Source organism: Lasioglossum baleicum, chromosome 20 (genome assembly GCF_051020765.1).
Source record: "Lasioglossum baleicum chromosome 20, iyLasBale1, whole genome shotgun sequence".
NCBI lineage: Eukaryota > Metazoa > Arthropoda > Insecta > Hymenoptera > Halictidae > Lasioglossum > Lasioglossum baleicum.
Window position 1 is genome coordinate 2590393 of NC_134948.1, and position 23339 is coordinate 2613731.

The 23339-nt window shown below is 43.2% G+C and overlaps 1 protein-coding gene across 21 annotated transcripts in view; it reads right to left on the reverse strand.

The window, feature by feature from the left end:
* The window catches only part of Heph (polypyrimidine tract-binding protein 1 heph), a 478446-nt gene that overhangs the window by 227901 nt on the left and 227206 nt on the right, over window positions 1–23339 (reverse strand). The window contains exon 1 of one of the 21 annotated variants that reach the window (XM_076444554.1): window positions 12250–12676. The exons of 19 other annotated variants lie outside the window; for them this stretch is intronic. In XM_076444554.1, the coding sequence (XP_076300669.1) occupies window positions 12250–12318 (69 nt within the window). In that variant the 5' untranslated portion in view covers window positions 12319–12676. Of the gene's footprint in view, window positions 1–12249; window positions 12677–23339 lie in introns of those variants that run through there. One more of the 21 variants, XM_076444559.1, reaches the window with a different exon arrangement.

Genomic DNA, 23339 nt, shown 5'->3' on the forward strand with positions numbered 1-23339 from the left:
ACCCGGCCATTCAAATTCAGCCGCTGATGAACCATTCAGTAATAGCACGGATATTGTCTTTGGATTAGGCGAGTTTCATATCAAAATTTAATTTCTACAGGACTCCACAGGAGTGGAGGACCACTTTCATCGCAAATGAAAAAGTCTCGATATTCAAGTCCTTGTAGCTCCGCGAAAAAAAATCGCAGGACGACGTACCTACGCTCAATTTAAAGGGTGAACTCTCCACTTTCGATCCCTCCAAGTCACTTTTGACGAAAACATTTTTCCGCATCGCAATAAACAGAATTCGCAAATATGAACGTTACTGGCAATTTGATGACTTCAGACTTCTGTGGGGACCCCAAAAAATTTCTCTCGCGAATTAGACCATAACAGATTGAAAGGTTAAAGTATCCGCTTTCCAACGAGACTAAAAAGACTGATCTGCGATTTTTTATTTCCAATCTGCAGCACTTTTAGTGAAAAGTGTGCCGCCTGGTTGAGACGAAAGGGTCACTCAATCTTGGGTGCCAAATAGTCGATTTTTGAATGATTGTATCTTCGTCAAAAAACATCGCAGGACGACGTACCTACGCTCATTTTAAAGGATAAACTCTCCACTTTCGACATCTCCGAACGATTTCTACGTAAAAAATGTTTCCGTTTGACAACAACTGGTGAAGTGAAATATGGACGTTTTCGGAATTTGTGCGAATTCAGACTCACGTACGGTCGCCAAAAAATGATTCCCGCTACTGAAACCACAACAGATTTGAAGACTGATCCTTCCACTATCGAACGAGACCGAAAATATCGCTACACGATATTTGGTTGTCTTTTTACTGCACTTTTTGTGAAAAGTGAGCCGCCGGCGTTGGAACACCCACACGACGTAAATCTGCAAATCTTTTCGATCAAATTCACACGAGTTCAAGAATGGTGAATTTCGCACAGAGTTGGGCAAAATGTAATTTCAATTACAGTTACAATTACTTGCCAATTACTGTAATTTGGAATTGCAGAAATACAATTACAATTACATGTAATTGTAATTGGAATTGCAGAAATACAATTACAATTACATGTAATTGTAATTGGAATTGCAATTACTTGACGAATCACTGTAATTGTAATTGTGGTCCGCAATTACAATTACTGGTTCAGCGAAAGTAATTGCAATTCCAATTCCAATTACATGTAATTGTAACTGTAATTGTTAGTAGCAGTTACAAGACTTACAAGTAATTGTAGCTGGTAGCTGCAATTCCTTTCCAAACTCCAAACAGACGACGCTCGCGCGTCGCGTGTGAATGTTCACGTTCACGCGCGACGCGCGAGCGTCGTCTGTTTGGAGTTTGGAAAGGAATTGCAGCTACCAGCCACAATTACTTGTAACTGCTACTAACAATTACAGTTACAATTACATGTCATTGGAATTGGAATTGCAGAAATACAATTACAATTACATGTAAGAGACCCGCCATCCGATAAAAATGTCGCATCGTTACTATGTATTAAACATGCGAAATCAGAGTTGGGCAGGAATTAATTACATGAGTAATTAATTACATCTTCAATTACAATTACATGTAATTGTAATTGGAATTGCAATTACTTTCGCTGAACCAGTAATTGTAATTGTGGTCCTCAATTACAATTACTGGTTGAGCGAAAGTAATTGCAATTACAATTACAGTTACATGTAATTGTAATTGAAGATGTAATTAATTACTCATGTAATTAATTCCTGCCCAACTCTGATTTCGCATGTTTAATACATAGTAACGATGCGACATTTTTATCGGATGGCGGGTCTCTGAAGCAGTGAAAAAGATGTAGTCCATCGGATATTTAGAATGAGGCAGCGAATCGGCGGTAGCCGAGTAACGATCACGCGCTCACGTCACGCGAGATTCGATATTTCGTCGGGTGGAACACGGCACGTATCGCCGCGCCGTGTGCAGAGAACGGTCTACACGGGCTGGAGGCTCGATGCGGCACGTTAATGACAGGAAACCAGCAATATGAACTTGACGGCTCGGCACCGCATCGTGTACCACAGTAACGTACCGACAAACCGCAGGTGCCCCAACGACGCCGCCGCCGCCGCTTGCTTCGTTCCTATCTGTTGCCCTGCTGGGCTCTTCTCACCCGCCACTCTCACACCCCCCTCATTATCTACCCGATTATGCACTTCGGCCGCATCAGACCACGGGGATCCGCGAGCCAAGACTCGTTAGCCCAAGGTTTTCCCGGCCGGAAAAAACTTCACGGATCGACTGCTGATCCCCCTCACTGATTTCATACTTCGCTGTCCGATCTGCCAGCAAAAAACCTCGACGATCAATGCTCTAGTGAGCCCTGCACTGGGTCAGGCTCCAAGGACCACAGCCAAGGACCTGCTGTTGTTCTTTTACGGTACAACATTGTATAAATGACACGAAACAGTTTTGTGAGGCTCAAAAATCATCCCCATTTTTAAATGAACGTTTTCCAGTCTAACTAAATGAGGAAGATCGATGATAATCACGCTGCCACAGTATTTTATAAATAACAAGAAACATTTTTGTGAGGCTCACAAATCATCCCCATTTTTAAATGAATGTTTTCGAGTCTAACTCAATGGATAAGGTCGACGATTATCAATGCTGCCACAGCATTTTATAAATAAGACGAAACATTTTTGTAAGGCTCCAAAATTATCCCCATTTTTAAATGAACGTTTTCCAGTCTAACTAAATGAGGAAGATCGATGATAATCACGCTGCCACAGCATTTTATAAATAACAAGAAACATTTTTGTGAGGCTCAAAAATCATCCCCATTTTTAAGTGAATGTTTTCGAGTCTAACTCAATGGATAAGGTCGACGATTATCAATGCTGCCACAGCATTTTATAAATAAGACGAAACATTTTTGTAAGGCTCCAAAATTATCCCCATTTTTAGATGAATGTTTTCGAGTCTAACCTAACTCAATGGTTTAGGTCAATGATCATCACGCTGCCACCTTGCAGCGAGACACCTGCTGTTGCTATTTTAGGGGATAACATTTTATAAACAACAAGAAAAATTTTTGTCAGGCTCTAAAATCATCCCCAATGAATAATCTCATGTCCAACTCAATGGATAAGGTCGATGACTATCACGCTGCCACCTTGCAGCGAGTTAGACAAGACTCGAGAAGAGAAAAGGCCCTAGCTGACACCTGTTGTGTTTCTTTTAGGGTACAACATTTTATAAATGACACGAAACATTTTTCTGAAGCTCCAAAATCATCCCCATTTTTAAACGACTCATTTCACGTCCAACTCAATGGATAAGGCAGATGATTATCGTGATGCAAGGTGGCAGCAAGTTAGACAAGACTCGAGAAAAGAAAGGGCCCTAGCTGACACCTGTTGTGTTTCTTTTAGGGTACAACATTTTATAAATGACACGAAACATTTTTCTGAAGCTCCAAAATCATCCCCATTTTTAAACGACTCATTTCACGTCCAACTCAATGGATAAGGCAGATGATTATCATGTTGCAAGTTGACAGCGAGTTAGACATGGCTCAAGAAAAGAAAAGGCCCTAGCTGACACCTGCTGTGTTTCTTTTAGGGTACAACAGTTCTTCTTTTAGCGGATAGCATTTTATAAATAACAAGAAAAATTTTTGTCATGCTCCAAAATCATCCCCGTCTTTAAATGAATGTTTTCAAGTCTAACTTAATGGATAAGGGCGAAGGTTATCGATTAATGGTTATGATTACGCTGCAAGGTGGCAGCGAGTTAGACAAGGCTCGAGAAAAGAAAAGGCTCAAGAAAAGAAAGGGCCCTCTCTCTAGCTGACACCTGCTGTGTTCCTTTTAGGGTACAGCATTTTATAAATGACACGAAACATTTTTCTGAAGCTCCAAAATCAGCCCCATTTTTAAACGACTCATTTCACGTCCAACTCAATGGATAAGGCAGATGATTATCGTGATGCAAGGTGGCAGCAAGTTAGACAAGACTGGAGAAAAGAAAAGGCCCTAGCTGACAACTGCTGTGTTTCTTTTAGGGTACAACAGTTCTTCTTTTAGCGGATAGCATTTTATAAATAACAAGAAAAATTTTTGTCATGCTCCAAAATCATCCCCGTTTTTAAATGAATGTTTTCAAATCTAACTTAATGGATAAGGGCGAAGGTTATCGATTAATGATCATGATTACGCTGCAAGGGGGCAGCGAGTTAGACAAGGCTCGAGAAAAGAAAAGGCTCAAGAAAAGAAAGGGCCCTCTCTCTAGCTGACACCTGCTGTGTTCCTTTTAGGGTACAGCATTTTATAAATGACACGAAACATTTTTCTGAAGCTCCAAAATCAGCCCCATTTTTAAACGACTCATTTCACGTCCAACTCAATGGATAAGGCAGATGATTATCGTGATGCAAGGTGGCAGCAAGTTAGACAAGACTGGAGAAAAGAAAAGGCCCTAGCTGACAACTGCTGTGTTTCTTTTAGGGTACAACAGTTCTTCTTTTAGCGGATAGCATTTTATAAATAACAAGAAAAATTTTTGTCATGCTCCAAAATCATCCCCGTTTTTAAATGAATGTTTTCAAGTCTAACTTAATGGATAAGGGCGAAGGTTATCGATTAATGATCATGATTACGCTGCAAGGTGGCAGCGAGTTAGACAAGGCTCGAGAAAAGAAAAGGCTCAAGAAAAGAAAGGGCCCTCTCTCTAGCTGACACCTGCTGTGTTCCTTCTAGGGTACAGCATTTTATAAATGACACGAAACATTTTTCTGAAGCTCCAAAATCATCCCCATTTTTAAACAACTCATTTCATGTCCAACTCAATGGATAAGGCAGATGATTATCGTGATGCAAGGTGGCAGCAAGTTAGACAAGAAAAGAAAAGGCCCTAGCTGACACCTGCTGTGTTTCTTTTAGGGTACAGCATTTTATAAATGACACGAAACATTCTTGTGATGCTCCAAAATCATCCCCAATGAATAATCTCATGTACAACTGAATGGATAAGGTCGATGATTATCACGCTGCCACCTTGCAGTGAGTTAGACAAGACTCAAGAAAACGGAGACGAGGCACACGGAAAGCAATAAGAATTCCCAAGAAAAGTAATCTTGAGAAACAGTGATCCAGACCAGTGAGCATCCCCCCGGAATTTGCCAATTCTCGATCCCCAGTCGTCAATTTTTGTGATCCACTCTTGTCCTTCCCGATGGATTATTACAAAATTTTATTCAACCGTTCGCTCCCGCCTCCCGTACGTTCAAAGTTACGCCTGTAACCAATCGCTGAATTTTTTTAACCATTTTAAATTGCTTATCGATCTGACTAATCTTTGATTGGCGTTGAATAATTTAAGGAAACTAATGGTAAAAAGTACAACCAGTATTGGTATCAAATTGTATGCATCAAATATTCAGGTGAAATTGTCAGAAACTAAAAAATTGACTTCTATATGAAACGTTGTTGGTCCGACTCTCAATTTATAAAAAATGTTTCATGGAGATTTAAACAATTACAAGCGAACTATGCTGCGCACACAATATGCCGAAATAAACGAAGTTACTTTGAACTTTATTTCTATAAGAGCCTCGGTGTTTTATTACTCTATGGAATTTCGAAAATTGATATTTCCAAAAAACCTATTGTAAACTATACAAATTTTGTAGAAATGTAGACTGGGGAATTAAAAAAATGCACACTCTGTCAGGAACAAAACAAAATGTGTAAAAAATCATAACGTGGGTTTGCAAAATTGTATAGAACCTCGCAGTCAAAACCAGATGTGTATTCAGGGTGGTAGTTTACAAAATTCTACGCAATCCCAGAGTCAGAAACGAATGTATAAAAATACATGGTATGTACATAGTTTGAAAAAATTCCAGAGTCGAAAACAACCGTGTAAAAGAGTTTACACAGTGTTTGAACGAATTCTGGACAGCCTGAGAGACCAAGAAATTGTAGGAAACTTACCAATTAAAAGCGAGTTCGCGGAGTAGCGCGTGGCTTTTGAAAGAAAGTATCAGCTTACCTGCAACAAAAAGAGACGGAGTGAATATTTCTGGTTTTACGAGAGCCGCGTTAGAAATTCTGACAATGAGTAGGGCCAATTCCAAGGAGCATTCTTTCTAATAATATTCCGCGGCGCGATAGACCGTGGTCGTGATAAAATCCGCGGTCTAGGCCAGTCGGCATAAATCTCCCGTAAGAGCTAATATTCCGACAATTTCTATTTCCAACCCTTACGCTGTTTCCGCGGCGTCAACTCAGCGCGGGAGAATAAATCACCGGCTGCATCGTCGTATTTCACACTTAAGCCGTCTAATTCCATTTTTTCCTGGCGCGTCCGCCGGCGCGGAGAACGACAAATCAAGGGTGAAGATATCCGGAGGGGTTGTCTGTCAAAGAACGGATCAGTGAGGGTGGTTTCTCCCCGGTCTTTCGCGGGGGCGAAGGCACGAGGATCCCGTAAAATACGAATCTCGAACACGCTGAATGCCTCGTCAAGATGTCGGCCATTCAGATGAGAATTTTCGGCCGTGGGAAGCTTTTAAATTCCCGGCCCTGGAGAGGAGAAACCCTTTCGCTACGGCCCGACAGTCTAGCTGTGAGATTCAATCTGAGTAATTTCGGGGGAATTCGTGACACCGGCTCGGATACAAAATGACACAATGACAAATTTTCCCCGGACCATGGAAAAGTCTTTCTTTCGCTTTTTCTTGAACGTTGATGGCGGAACCGGAGGGAAACCGAGAGACCGAACAAATGGAAAGTTACTTGTCTCCTCGGAATTACGTCTTACGTACGCCCCGCCGCCCTTTTGGGGATGTAACTTTCTTGCTGGGAGAGTTTCATCCTGCCCACACGCGATGTCCACGCATTCTTTCTGGAAACAGAGCTGTTCCAGCTCCGTGCTTCTGCCCAGGTTAACATTTTTTCTGGGCAGTTACGTCGAGAATTTTGCTGTTCTAAATTATACGAATTTTTATATCGATGAGACCGAGGGATTTAAAATGGTACACGCTTTCGTGGGGGTGGAAAAGAGATGACATTCTTTCCGGGCGGTTGGTTCAGAATTTTGCTGTTTTAAATGACACATCTGCGTCTCAGACATGTTCCAGAGAAATTCCAGAAATTCTAAAGAAATTTTTTTCACCAAAGATTACATCGACATCTGTAAAAATTGGTTGTTTAAAAAGGTTCTGTTGTAACCCGTAGCAATGTTCCAGAAGTTTATTCAGCGAGTGTCGAGCACAGAAATGAGAAGTGAATCGATCGTGATCAGGGGAATGGTGGAAAAATTCTGCATCGCTAAATGCAGTGACGGTGACGTGCTCGGGAAAGGAAGCGTACGTAATGGTTGCAACGATCTAACGGGGCAAGGTGGCTAACGATAATTCGTAGCCGGGCGTCACGTGCCGGCAATATAAATCACCCGTTCCTCCTCGAGGCTCAGAACTCGCCCCCACAATTACCTAATACGTCCGCTACGTTATCCCCAGACACCATCGGTGCAAACCAGCCCCCTACCCCTCTCGACAAGTCAGCCTTTCGCAGCCCTCGCCCCGCGCGGCCACTAACTTACGCCCCGACGCCAATAATAGATCCAGACAGGCTTGCGCATCTGACGAATTCCCCTAAATCACCGTATTTCTCATCGACGAGCACCGACAAGCGAGCCCATCGATGAGAGCGGCATGATATTCGTCACGGAATCATTTCCTTGATGGGATATTAAACTCTAGGTTAGGGTGGAACAACAACGGAATTGAGCGGTCTTGTTGGGAATTATTCACTAGGCACACGGAGTTCATCTTCATCCACCCCACACCCCCTTGCGCCCCCCGCCGGTATCAAACTATTGGGTTGGCAAATAAGTTCGTTCGGTTTTTGTGATTTATTCCAATGTAAAAAACCGAACGCCAACCCAATAGTAAATACAATTTTTATTTGAGCCCTATTCTGATCTTCTACAATCGATTAAAAATTGTAATTCATTTGAAACGTGGGCCCACACCCCGTACCCCCTTGTATCCCAGGAATCAAACTAATAAATACAATTTTTATTCCAGCCCAATTCTGATCTTCTACAATTGTTTAAAAATTGTCAATCATTTGAAACGTGGACCCACCCCGTACTCCCTTGCACCCTCAAATATTTACTCCAGCTCTAGTCTGATCTTCTACAATTGTTTGAAAATGATCAATCATTTGAAACGTGGATCCACCCCGTACGCCCTTGCACCCCCAGGTATCAAACTAGTAAATACAATTTTTATTCCAGCCCTATTCTGATCCTCTACAATTGTTTGAAAATTGTCAATCATTAGAAATGTGGACCCATCCTGTATCCCCTTGCACCCCCAGGTATCAAACTAGTAAATACAATTTTTATTCCAGCCCTATTCTGATCTTCTACAATTGTTTGAAAATTGTCAATCATTTAATATGTGGAGCAACCCGTACCCCAAGATATTTATTCCAGCCCTAGTTTGATCTCCTAAAATTGTTTAAAAATTGTCCACAACTTTAATTGTACACCCACTCCGTACTCCCTTGCACCCCTAGGTATCAAACTAGTAAAAACCATCTTTATTCCAGCCCTAATCTGATCCTCTACAATTGTTTGAAAATTGTCAATCATTTGAAATGTGGAGCAACCCGTACCCCAAGATATTTATTCCAGCCCTAGTTTGATCTCCTAAAATTGTTTAAAAATTGTCCACAACTTTAATTGTACACCCACTCCGTACTCCCTTGCACCCCTAGGTATCAAACTAGTAAAAACCATCTTTATTCCAGCCCTAATCTGATCCTCTACAATTGTTTGAAAATTGTCAATCATTTGAAATGTGGAGCAACCCGTACCCCAAGATATTTATTCCAGCCCTAGTTTGATCTCCTAAAATTGTTTAAAAATTGTCCACAACTTTAATTGTAAACCCACTCCGTACTCCCTTGCACCCCTAGGTATCAAACTAGTAAATACAATTTTTATTCCAGCCCTATTCTGATCTTCTACAATTGTTTGAAAATTGTCAATCATTTAATATGTGGAGCAACCCGTACCCCAAGATATTTATTCCAGCCCTAGTTTGATCTCCTAAAATTGTTTAAAAATTGTCCACAACTTTAATTGTACACCCACTCCGTACTCCCTTGCACCCCTAGGTATCAAACTAGTAAAAACCATCTTTATTCCAGCCCTATTCTGATCCTCTACTATTGTTTGAAAATTGTCAATCATTTGAAATGTGGAGCAACCCGTACCCCCTTGCATCCCAAAGTATGAAACTAGTAAATACAATTTCGATTCCAGCCCTATTCTGAGATCTTCTACAATTATTTAAAAATTGTCAATAATTTGAAACGTGTACCCACTCCGTACTCCCTCGCACCCCCAGGTATCAAACTAGTAAATAGAATTTTTATTCCAGCCCTATTCTGATTTTCTACAATTCTGTAAAAATTATCAATCATTTGAAACGTGTACCAACCCCGTACCTCCTTGCACCCCCAGATATCTATATTTCAGCCCTATCCCTATCTCCTACGATCGTTTAAAAAATGTCAATATAAAATATGAACCAAATATCTTTGAAGAGCAGCAAAATTTGGAATGTGCATTTTTATGACAGTAACGGCACGCCATTATCCGGAACATTAAAACTTACCGCCTATAAATAATGGCGTCACGTGCAACGGGATATTGTCGCAAGGCCATCGATAAAATTTAAGGTAATCCCAAGAACCCATTCCCAGCTTAACCCCATAAAAACCCGTTCAATCCTCATCAGTCCGGACATTCATGTTTTACATAGATAGAATCGTTGTTCGTTTAATGTTCCGTAGGAAAAGCGGTGCCATTAGGTCGCCGAAGTAGCGCAACACTGTGTAATCTACCGTTATAGTCACAATTGACGCCATCTTAAAGACCCGATACCGAATGATGCTTCACTGACCAAAACAAGATGGATAGCTAACGCCTAACCCAGACCCACGGTGTATTATACATAGACATGTTATACGACTAAGCACCTCTGTAAGGCTGAAGTTTTGAGGAAGATAGCGGTTGATCTCTGGTCGCCGCCAGATGGAATCCTAGTCATTTTCACAGTTTTCATGTACGTGTGCGAATGAGATTGTGGGTGCGTTCCGTTTCACGCATAATGCGCATACACTGTATAGTGTAGTATAAGAGTCTCTATGCATACACTATACAGTGTATGCGCTTGAAGCGTGAAACGGAACGCACCCTGTGTGTGCCAGCGTGTCCATGTAACCCGTGCTAAAAACATTCTGCAACCTGCATAATATGCGAAAGTTGTTAATCTTCAGAATCAAATATCGAGAGATTCCTAAAATAGTTAATATATAATACTATTATTAATTCATACTTCATTGTGATGCCTTAATAAAACATATAGAATAAACATTTGTATCTCAAATATACGTTATATAATGATTATTTCATGATAAAATGCCAAATTCTTTGAAATTATCCTGTCCATTCTCTTTCCGGGTGTACCCCCCTCACCCTCATAGGCCAAGCTGGTAGGCGCTGTCGATGAGCATAGCTTGTACATCTTTCGAAACTGTGACGTCACGTGCTACCATGATCTGAATGATCTTTGGCACAGTCAAAAGTATCTGCACCGTGTCTATAAGTATATATGGTCTAAGCTGAAAACTGTGAAAATGACTAGGATTCCATCTGGCAGCGACCAGAGAACCAACCTCTAAATATCTCACCTTCCCGAGAGTAGTCCGAACACCTGTATAATACACCGTGCCCAGACCTCACGTTGGACTGTGGCGTAATCCTTCCTAACCTAACACGCGGCAGCTAGAATCATGGAATCATGTCAACGGGAGCCACGCTCACCCTTAGCAGTGACAACCACTGTGCTAAGGGACTCTTTCTCGCGACTTCTGCCACGACCACTTACCCCCGCTACAAATACTACCCTCACCCCTCACGACCAACTGCCAGATAAGTAACCAAGCACACGTAGAACGGGGCCGAGTCTCTCTTTCAGCATTTACTATGCCTGCGATAGATACCAGAGACATTACCTTGCCTGCGTGGCACATAAGGGGATGGCTGGAGTACACTTTCCGGCCGAAAACAACGCCGGTGATGGTCTCGAGTCGCTGTGCTGCCAGTCCCGCAAATATCCCTCATCCCCTACCATCCCCACCCCGCAGTCTCTGTTTCCAACGACTTTTACCGTTTGCGGAATACCTGGCAGGTAGCTGGGATACGTCTCTCTACCTGGACAGCGTGCATTTTCCTAGGAGAGCCTCTAATTAGCGCTGCACCTGACACTGCGTCTACCTGAGCAGGGCTTGTCCGAAAAATTTCACAGAATTCTTCGGGAACGCTCTCGGAAAATTTTCTCCGAAAGCTTCGCCGCACGAAATTCAGCCACGATTCGGACATACAATATGTGTTCCTACAGCTTTGAACGACGAATAACTTTTTCAAAATTGCATCCAAATAAAACAACAAAATCAAGCTGGAAGCTTGTATTCTTTAATTACCACTTCGTTGAAGATTTTCCTTCAAAATTGCGAGCAATAATAATTTTTCAACAATGTCTACACATATTAACTAGCTAACTAATTCTGCTAAAGTCTCAATTGTGAAATTGAAACAAATATTTCAAATACTGTTTAATATTTCAGATTTTATTTTGCTTAAAGAAAATAGTATTTTAAATAAGATACACAATTTCGAAAATGAAATATTTCTATTCTAACCATCTGAACCTCGCAAAATAAAATATTTCCATTTCAACAGTTTGACCCCCAAAATAAAATATTTCTATTTTAACAATCAGAAACACGAAATAAAATATTTTATATAAACATATCCGGTTTGTGTCTATGTTATCGTTACGAAACGATTCACACCCATAAATGTATCGAATTCGAACCGTTATTTCCAGCAATAATATTTGAAATTGAAAATAAAGACAAAATACAAATATTTATCAATATATTCTTCAAATAAAATACTATTCTCAAAACAAATTACTGCCTCAAATAAATTATTTTAATTTCACAAATCACGCTGCATCAAACAAAATATTTTATTTTCAAAAATCACTGAATCAAATAACATATTTTATTTGCAAAGCTGTACACATACTTTCAAATAAGTAGGATTATATTCACTGTTTACTATTTAAAATACTGTTTTCCTCAGGTCTGCGGTACACGCACTGTAAATGAACGGGTTAAGAATTCTCTGACTATACCTTGTTGCTGAAGCACGGAACGGGGTACAGCTGTATCGGAGGAGGAGCCACGCGATCGTAGAAAATCATGACGCCGGGATCACTCAGGACGCACAACACTGTTATTAAAGCACAGCAGCGGACAGGCTCACGTGCAACGGAACAAGAAACACTCACGCGAAGACGGTGTGATTCGGGTAGAAAAATTCGAGGACAGAGAGCGAGGGGCGGCTGAGTTTCATCACGGTCGAGCCGGGACTAAGAACCGAGAAGGTCGAACAGCCGGTCGAATGCGTGCGTCTCGTTTGACCCTCTCGGTCCCCCTCTACGTTGTTACGACTAATTGTTTACCTTCGGGCGCGTTTCGCAAGGAACGGGGGCCGGTGCAGCACGTTTTCCCAGCCCTGACCTTCGGCACATGATAGTACACTTTTCTCGCTCACATTGGGCCCATGCTGGTGTTGTATAAAGCTCGAGTCTTCGAAGCTCCAGAGCTCAGTCTCTTAAAGACTAAGTTTCTATAGAAGAACTCTTTAAGACTGAGCTCTGGAGCTTCGAAGACTCGAGCTTTCTGCAACACTAGCCCATGCAGTGCGATGTAAGTTGGAGGAAATTTCGTTGTACTCATTTTAAAATAAGTAGAACACGAGCGTTATAAAAATGCACGTTCCATTCGAAGCTCCGGGAAAGTGGGGCATTATGAAATAAAATACATTTAAATCTCCGATGATCCGAAAACATTTTTAATCCGGTATATAAAAAGAAACGGCGAGCACAAACAGAAAGCTTTTATCTGGAATTTCGCTCGACCGTGGGAGTCAACAAAAAAACATTACTACTCATGCGTGCACGTACGTAGGCCGGAGTGTTGGCGTGCTAGGACAAGAGAGACTCTATGCTCGTTTGTCGCCATCGCTGTCGAACACCACCCTTTTCTTTCGCCTCCTTTCGCGCGCATAACTGCATATCGTAGCTACATCTCAGCCCTGGGAGAGCCTCCAGGCACGTCTTCACAATACTGCATTACTATACCACCCCATTTACACCCCTTCCTTTTCTTTCGCGTTCCCCCCCGTTCTGTCTCGGCAACCAGCCTCTAGCCAGGGGAATTGCTGTTGAAGGTTCGAGGCGAGACGCAAGATGGAAGGCGATCCTCAAAAATGAGATCGAAAGTAGGCCCGCGACGCGAATAAAAGGAGAGGAGAGAAACAGGATTCGCACACGCGCGTTCTACCTTCTCCCTCTCTCTCTTTCTCTCTTCTTTTCTCTCTATGCTGGTCCTCTCCTCTCCCGGTTTTTTTTCGTCTGCGTCTACCCCCGTCGAAACAAAAGGAATGGAAAACTGGGAAGTAACGCGACGAGTTCCTTTCGTCGGAATGCTGTTACACCGGGAATTTAGGTCGCGTGATTCTTTTCTCTCCTGTTTTAACCCCTCGGATACTCGCGGGGATTGAAATTGCGATCGTCGTGAGGCTCTCTCTCTCTCTCCTCGAGCAAACTGAAATTGATGCGTCTCCTTCATCCCTCGCTCTGCTAGCCGCTCGTCCCTCACTCTTTCTCTCTCTCTCACTACGATTCTTAAATGATACCACGGATTTACAGAATATCGCGGAGGATTCGAGACTGACCGACTCCTCGATGCGCCCACGTTCCAAAGATTTATTTTAATGACCGTTTTAATTCCGCAATCGTGCCTCTACCAGCGTCTTTTTAGCGCGCGCGGAACCCATCTCCGCACATTTTTGTCCTCCATTTCTCGTAAGTGTGCAATCAAATGCACAAGGTTTACGAAATATTTCCGACGCGACAAAACGATGAGACACCTCTAGAATTTCTAATGTTTCTCAATACCAATGATGCGTACAACGATTTTGTGTATAGATCTGTACAGAGTATCCTCTGTTTAGTAACATACGAAGTACCTGCTATTATTTACGTTATTTACTCCCATTAATATTCGGACGGTCTAAAAAACGTGATAATCTTCTTAATATTGGACTATACGATTCAAACTTTTTTCGAAAGTTAGAGCACTTAGTTCACTACAGGATGTGAAAAGAAATTTTTTCGAAAATTGCAATTAGTCGGAGAATCGTAGAGAACATACTAAAAGATCCATTTTACAACTTTTCTTATGTGGGCCTAATATCGAAAATTTTAAAAATACGTTTTGTAGATCTGTTTCAATTAAACATATCCTGAGAATTTCGTCAAAATCGGTCGACGTTGCAACGAGCTAAAAGAGTTTAAAGATGGTAAAAATTGCAGATTTTCACGATTTTCTCGGCCTATAACAGCAGTAAATTTAAGAGTTCTTACATCTTTCAATGACTGTCATTTTTCCCCGCGTCAACCGATTTCGATGAAACTTTCACAATGCATACAACCCACACAGATCTGCAAAACACATTTTTCAAAATTTCGATATAGGCCCGCATAAAAAAGTTGTAAAATGCAACATTTAGTATTTCCTCTACAATTCTGGTCAAATGCAATTTTTGAAAAAATTTCTTTTCACATCCTGTAGTAAACTAATTGCTCCAGCTTTCCAAAAAAAAGGTCAAATCGCATAGTCCAATATTTGAAAAGTTACGGTGTTTTTAAGAGTATCCGAATATTAGTGGGAGTCACTGTATATCAGTTTACATGAAAAACCGGTGCGTCGAAACGATACGACATGGTGAAGAAGAATAGTGATTTAATTGCACTGTCCAACACGAAATTTGTTCCAAAAACTGTGCATCTAGTTGAAGAATTAAGGACAGATTCGGGATCAGCGCAAAAAACTTCATAAGAACCACGCAACAGTAATTGTGTAAGAAATTTGGTGTTGGACAGTGTAATTAAATCACTATTCTTCCTCGCCATGTCTTATCGTTTTGACGCACCGGTTTTTCATATAAATAATAGCAGTTACTTCGTATGTTACTAAACAGAGGATACTCTATACTGATCTATTATATATTAAAAATCTTTGTACACATATCATTGGCATTGAGAAACATTAGAAATCTAGAGGTGTCTTATCGTTTTGTCGCGAAGTGTAAGTATGTCTCGCAATTCATGGCTCGACGAACAAGGCTGTGGAGAAATTCTTTCATCTGTCAGACCCGGGCTAGGTGGTCAGGTTTTTTTTCAAAAGACTGTCGGAAGATTTTTCCACGCTTTGTTCTAAGTCTAAACAAAAGGAGTGTTTTTCCCCAGCGTGCTGCACAGTTTCGTCCGGCTGTGCTAATTCGCCGTGGCTAATGATTTAAGTGAAGGCTTGGTAAAACTACACGGCCGGTCTTAAATCGACTTAAATTTCTTTTATCCTCGTGAAACCCTGCAATTTTATTCCACACCCTTTCGGCTCCGATCATCGCGCGAGAGATTCGTCCCGATTCTTACGATTTTTAGCGTCACGTTCCCCAGCTAAAGCCGTACTCTCCCGGTGCACTCGATTAATTCTCAATCGAATCCCGGACGAGCAATCAGGACAGTCGAGCAACGATGTTATCAATTACTTTATCCGAGGTGTTGCTAACTCGAGACGAATAGCCTTTGAGGGGTAAAATACAAAGAAGAGGAGTAACAATTACTTAATTGAATCGGACCCTTGTAATTCTTTGTTCGGCACGGTTCTATCGGGGATTTGTCGGACACTGTTTTACCAGGCAGAGTCCTCTAAAAAAAACTGATGTACCACGACAGCGAAACGAAAGAAACAATATTCCCGATCGATATCCGCGGGAGCAAATCATCAAAGTGATTACGAAAGTATCGTCGCTGTAAAAATTCAAAGTCCACCGATCTCGGGCCCCGGCATGGTTGTCTAATCAAATTCCGCGACGATAAAACCGAAAAGAGAGAGAGAGAGAGAGAGAGAGAGAGAGAGAGGGGGGGACGGAGAGTGCTCGTAAACTTGGAGCACGACGGTGAAGGAGTATCGGAAAACCGGAACGGAAATATTCGTCGGTGAATTAGGGCGACCTTGTTATAGGCGGCGAAACCGATAAACAGACTATTACTGTTCCTAAATGTGGGCAAATTACGACAACCCTTAATGTATCGTGGCAACCGAAATTGATACGCCCGTGTGCACAGGCTGCACTCCCTGTAATATATGGAAACAACTGCGGCTCCTGTATCGACGTTGCCACTTGAACTTTCGATAAAACCGCGCAGGAACTCGTCCCGGTGCATTCAGACCGCGTGGCGGGTTTTTTTTTTTCAATCAGTGTTAGGCTGTTAGGCGCGTTTGGACTCGTACACGCTACTGTTCATGATAGTAAGGACACTTGGAAATTAAGAGAAAAAATAAGAACAGAGAAATTGGTACAGAAATTACAGTAAAATCGTCTCTCTAAAGACGGTGCTGACATTTTTCCTGTAACTATTCTGCACCGACACTTTCACTTGTGTATAAAAATGTAATTATTACACTGTAAGACGTTAGATGCAGTTGGTTGGCGTTGTTGTCAAACGTTGTTTATATCGGATCGTCGCCGACTAAAGCCATTTCAAAGTTATTGTCGGTGAAATCTGGAGTCGATGAAAACTGTATCGGTGATTTTCATGAGACCTCTTATAACATTGTCCGGACCTGGCTTTTAGAATTGGGGCACGTTTTTCTAAACGCGTACAAAAATTTATGTACAGTAAGGAGCATAACTAATTCTACACACTTTAAATCAGAACAACTTTTTTATCAATGGACCAAACGACTTCAATTTCTCTGTAATGCTAGAAGAATTAGTTTAGTAAATGATGTGTAAAAAAATATGTTGAAAAGATATGCATTTGGACCGAATTGTGAAAAACAATAGTAAAAATTGATTTTTACAACTTTTCTAGCTGGGCCAATAACGAAAATTCAGAAGATGTGTCTGGTCAACTAGTATAAATTATATACGCTCTGAAAATTTCATTGAAATTGGTTAATTGGTTTGCGAATTATAAACGATCAAAAGTGGTAATTTCTAGTTTACCATAAAGTGGCAAGTTTTACCATTTTCGATCGTTTATAACTCGTAAACCAATCAACCAATTTCCATGAAATTTTCAGAGCGTATATTAACGTACATTTTTTAAATTTTCGTTACTGGGCCAACCAAAAAAGTTGTAAAAATCAATTTTTACTATTGTTTTTCACAATTCCGTTCAAATGCATTTTTCCAACATGTTCTTTACACATCATTTACTAAACTAATTCTTCTAGCCTTACAGAGAAATTGAAGTCGTTTGGTCGATTCATACAAAAGTTGTTCTGATTTAAAGTGTGTGGAATCAGTTATGCACTTTACTGTACATTACTATGATTATGTGTGTTACTTAAGAAAGTAAAATAATAGTGACTTATTATTTGGTAAATGAAGGATGACAATATGAGGATGTTTTATGTATGCACTTGTTAACGAAGTGTCCATAGTTCCATGAGCGGCAGTGTATGTGGTTAAATCATTGCGTGGCTAGATTGTTGGACGATCATGCAGTTAGATGGCTAGGTTGTTGTGCGGCCACACAGTTTCCATTGCAAGATTGCTCGTGGTCAAACTGTTAGATTTCCACAGGGTTCGGTTACCGTCTGCAGTTTTAAGGATTCGCTGGACCCGATCAATAGCCTAATAAATCGCCAGTATTAGGCTAGCTGGCAACCAGGGTTCCACAATAGCTGCCCAGGGACATGTTCCACAGTAACCGACTTAAATCTGTAAGTTACAGCGGGATGCTTATGATTTATCGCAGCAAGATAACTCCAGCCTCTGGGTTGTTAAGTAATTTACCAAGAAGCATTATCACTCCTTCTAAATCATCGCCAGTCAGGTCAATTCTTAAACATTTTCCCGTGGACTATAAACACAGCACTTAGAAATATGTCGCTGTAACAGGGACGTTGTTAGGAACAATTTAAAAAATCGCTACAACGAGAACTTGATCGAGCGAGACGTACTCCTCGTTTTTAATGGAACTTCGCAGTCTATGGGACAGCGTGGAGTAATCGAATGGTCATTAGGATCTTGCTGATCGGTCTCGAGAGGAACTTGTCGAGGTTCACAATGACGCGGCATGTTAAATTCTAGAACGATGAGGGAGAGTCTTTTGAATCTGAATGAAAGGAAACGGGTTTTTCCTCGGGAATGACTGTTCAACAATACCGTGCAACAGTGCCCATGAATCACGCTTCTGTTGGGGGATCGATCGTAATTTACGATGAACAGAAGTTAACTGCATTAAACGGCTTCTTGCGCAACTATCTCGTTATTTCCCTCATCAGCCGTGGGAATATCGTATTCAACCCTTCATCCGCGGAAGAAACGCAAACAGATCGTCGGCAAACGCTGTGGAAAAACGCCCCTCGCCGATCTTTATATGCTCGTTTCTTGCGCGTGTGCTCTAATTAGCGATGCACTTAGCAACAAGACGCAGAAAAAACATTATCCCTTTCGCGACGCGCCGCCAACGACTTCTCTTCTCTACCCACTCGGAAACGACTCGACACCGACACAGACGCCTATAAATAATTGACACGCAAATCCAATCGACACAAACTTCGCCGATTAAAGCGACATCAAGCCCCGAAACACCTAAATTCATCGCCGGCATAAATCTTTCCAGCAACGGTGCATCTCGAAGCAGACTGTTGAGAACCAACGACCGTTCCCCCAACTCCGCGAGCGTGACGCGAGGCACTATTTGTCGTGAAAAGACGCGGCGAATCATCGGACACGTAGATTGTAAATACTACCTCGTCCGCCGGGTCGATTAGGCTAATGGCGGCCTCAGGCTACCCCGAAGAATTTTATTGAACGCTCCACAACGGCGGGGACTTGCTTTTCGCGAACGAGCTGATCGAACTCTCGGCTCCATAAAAAGATGTTCCTCGGTCGGGGATGATAAGGTTAGGGTATTTTTTGAGCTAAGGCTAGCAAATTAGAACTAGCCACCTTAGCTGGGTTAGCAGTTAGGGCTAATCACTTCAGATAGGGCTAGCGGTTAGAGTTAGCCACCTTGGCTAGGGCTAGCAAATTAGGACCAGACGTTCGATAAGGTCCCGTCTTTGACTGGAGCTAGCAAACTGTGTTTACATTTCTAGGTAGGGCTAACGGTTAGAGTTAGTCACCTTGGCTAGGGCTAGCAAATTAGGATTGACGTCCGATAAGGCTAGCAAGTTAGGTCCCGTCTTTAACTGGGGATAGCAAATTGTGTCTTTATTTCTATAGGTAGGGCTAACAGTGTGGGCCTTGCGTTCCACTGGGGGCTAGCAAAATGAGCCATTCACTAGGGCTAGCAAGATGATCACAGTCTCCAACTAAGGCTAGCAAGTTGGACCTATCGCGAACTAAAATATGAACCTCCCACGATCAGGTTCAGCACCATCAGGTCAGGATTGAAATGCAACAGGCCTCGCGCCAAGGATCCTTCCCAAAGAGGCGGGTCTCTGTTATATCTAAATATGTAGTCAGGGGAATCGAATGAACGAAAGGCACACGAGAAAACAGGTTGAACGGATTGGAGCACGCCTCGCAGGAAGGCAGAGAGGGGGGGCACGATGTCAGGGATTTACCATAACGCAATGGAGCAGCTCGACACACCGGGGTGGCAAGACAGGTGTGCCTAACGCAATTCCCGGTTCAACGGGATACCGGCGGCGCAGCAGAAGGGCAGAAAATGATGTTCGAAGCTCTCGGATGGTCTGGGGGAGAGATCGCGCGATCGAGCGGAAAGCCTGAGTTTGTTCAGGATTCTCTCGATCGGCAGACGCGCGTCTCCGTGAACGAGAGATATATATACATATATCTCTCTCTCTCTCTCTGGTTTTCTCTGTCTCTCGACACCTGTCGATCGTTGGGGATTAAAGAGAACGCGGAGATAGACGCGCGGCAGGATTTAAAGCATCTTAGCTCGCCCGCAAACCTTTGCAAACAAGCCACTGACAGCGGAGGAGAGGGTGAGAGAGAGAGAGAGAGAGAGAGAGAGAGAGAGAGAGAGGTGAAGATGGAAGAAGGGAAATAGGGACGCAGGGGTAGGGAAAGGTTCACACCCCAAGGTCGGGCGGTTTCGGTAGGAAACTCCCTCCTGTTTACATGGCAAACGTTGGAAGTGATTCATCGTGGCTCGTTGCAGCTAAATCTGTTCCTGATTCACAGCGAGGCGCATCCATCCAACGGGAAACCGGCTCGGCTCGGCTCGGCTCGCTTGCTCGCGCATTCCCCGAGAACTCTCGTTACGAGACAGGTCGTTACCTCAGGGAATCTCCGCGAAAGCTTTGTCCTCGCCCGCTTCTTCCGTCGGTTCGAGCAAAACGCCCGAGACGCCGGAACGTGCCCGGTTAACGTATACCTGTCTCGTGCCCCCGCGCACCAACCCCTCGTCCACCGTCGTGGAAATGTCGTCGGAACGACGGATCCAAGCGCTATTTCGGACAAATCGATCCGCGGACGCGTCGACCAACGACGCTCTCTTCGTCGAACCGTAGTCGCTGAAGTCTCGCACCCCCTCGGGTTAATAGGAGAGACCGTAAGCAATCGTCAAATGGAATATTAAATCAACCGACACCCACACCACCACCTGCTGCCACGACCAGTCAGACAATTACAACGTAAAGGCTAGCGTACTTAGAGGCTCCCGACAAATGGCGAGGGGAATTGCGCTCGCTAATTTATGCGACAGGCGGCCGAGCCGATATTCGCGGGAACTCGGGAAATATTGTTCGATCTTGTAACACCGTTGCGATAGAACACGAACAATTACGTGTATTCCGTGCAGAAACTTCCAACGGCCTGCATCGATACCGATTATTGCGTGCGGAATCCGCACGCGACACTCTTCGCGAGACAATCGTTCGCTGAGATAAGAAGTTGGCCAACTTGTTGACAACAGAGATTAGCGTGGTATTTATTGGTAGCGTGATCTTTTCATGTTGAAGGGTGCTGCTTTGGAAATACTACACGATTGGCTGGGCTACCTCAGATTTGTATCTGAGGATTTATCAGAAGTGGGATCTAAGAGGGTTTTCCTTGGATCGTTTCGGGGGGTGTCGTCGAGTAGACTGATTAGTGTGTAATTGATTAAATTGTGTGACTCGTGACCAGGGCTACCGGTGGAGCAGGTCTGAATTAGCTTTCAGGGTCTTTTTCGAGGCTGGAGGGATAATTGTTGTAGAAATATTGACAGAGTACACGAGCTACCTAGCAAACTTTCTTGTATACCTGAGTCTACTAGCCAAGAACGTAAACTTTGAGGGTTTTCTTGGAGATGACAGTGTCAGGGGCTGTGATTATGGCTCCTGGTGAATTCCTGGATCGAGTTTATCAAGAGACCTGGCCCAGAAAGACTGATTAGTGTGTAATTGATTAAATTGTGTGACTCGCGACGAGGGCTAGAGGTGGAGAAGGTCTGAATTAGCTTTCAGGGTCTTTTTCGAGGCTGGAGGGATAATTGTTGTAGAAATATTGACAGAGTATACGAGCTACCTAGCAAACTTTCTTGTATACCTGAGTCTACTAGCCAAGAACGTAAACTTTGAGGATTTTCTTGGAGATGACAGTGTCAGGGGCTGTGATTATGGGTCCTGGTGAATTCCTGGATCGAGTTTATCAAGAGACCTGGCCCAGAAAGACTGATTAGTGTGTAATTGATTAAATTGTGTGACTCGCGACGAGGGCTAGAGGTGGAGAAGGTCTGAATTAGCTTTCAGGGTCTTTTTCGAGGCTGGAGGGATAATTGTTGTAGAAGTATTGACAGAGTACACGAGCTACCTAGCAAACTTTCTTGTATACCTGAGTCTACTAGCCAAGAACGTAAACTTTGAGGGTTTTCTTGGAGATGACAGTGTCAGGGGCTGTGATTATGGGTCCTGGTGAATTCCTGGATCGAGTTTATCAAGAGACCTGGCCCAGAAAGATTGATTAGTGTGTAATTGATTAAATTGTGTGACTCGCGACGAGGGCTACCGGTGGAGAAGGTCTGAATTAGCTTTCAGGGTCTTTTTCGAGGTTGGAGGGATAATTGTTGTAGAAATATTGACAGAGTACACGAGCTACCTAGCAAACTTTCTTGTATACCTGAGTCTACTAGCGAAGAACGTAAACTTTGAAGGTTTTCTTGGAGATGACAGTGTCAGGGGCTGTGATTATGGGTCCTGGTGAATTCCTGGATCGAGTTTATCAAGAGACCTGGCCCAGAAAGACTGATTAGTGTGTAATTGATTAAATTGTGTGACTCGCGACGAGGGCTACCGGTGGAGAAGGTCTGAATTAGCTTTCAGGGTCTTTTTCGAGGCTGGAGGGATAATTGTTGTAGAAATATTGACAGAGTACACGAGCTACCTAGCAAACTTTCTTGTATACCTGTGTCTACTAGCCAAGAACGTAAACTTTGAGGGTTTTCTTGAAGATGACAGTGTCAGGGGCTGTGATTGTGGCACCTGGTGAATTCCTGGATCGAGTTTATCGAGAGACCTGGCCCAGAAGATGACGCAGGGAGAATTGGTTCGAAACTGACAGTGACAGGCAAACACATAGACAGAGAGTGACGATCATCTCGACTCACCATGGTGTCTTTGATGTGCTCGACCGGTTGCAGGAGGACCGTGGCGCCGATAGGCCGATGATGGTGCTGTTGCTGTTGATGGTGATGATGGTGGTGTTGCTGTTGTTGCTGCTGGTGCTGATGGTGGTGGTGTTGGTGGTGGTGCGGGTTGCAGTTGGCGACGTTGGATGTGCAGTTGCAGCTGCAGGCGAGATTGCAGGCCTGCTGACCGCCGAATAGGTGTCCAACGAGGCCGGCGGGTGTGATCGCTGCTGCCGCCGCGTTGTTAATACTGTTCAGCAGGGGCGGAGGCAGGGACACCGCACCACCCGGGACGAACGGGTACGAATGAAAATACGTGGTGATGGAGGAGCGTGGCCCTTCGGTGCCGATCGTATCCGCTAGCCAAGACTTGCCCGTCGCCGTTGGTTGAAGGAAAAACCCGCGATGATGATGATGATGGCTACCGGTCGTCTGCACCGATTGCACGCTCCAGAAGAGCCTGGCGCGTTCCTGCGCGCTCCAAGCACGTTCCAAGGACGCCTGATAGCGTGCTTCCGTCTTGCTCGGTCGGCTTAACTCGCACGACGGCCACCACA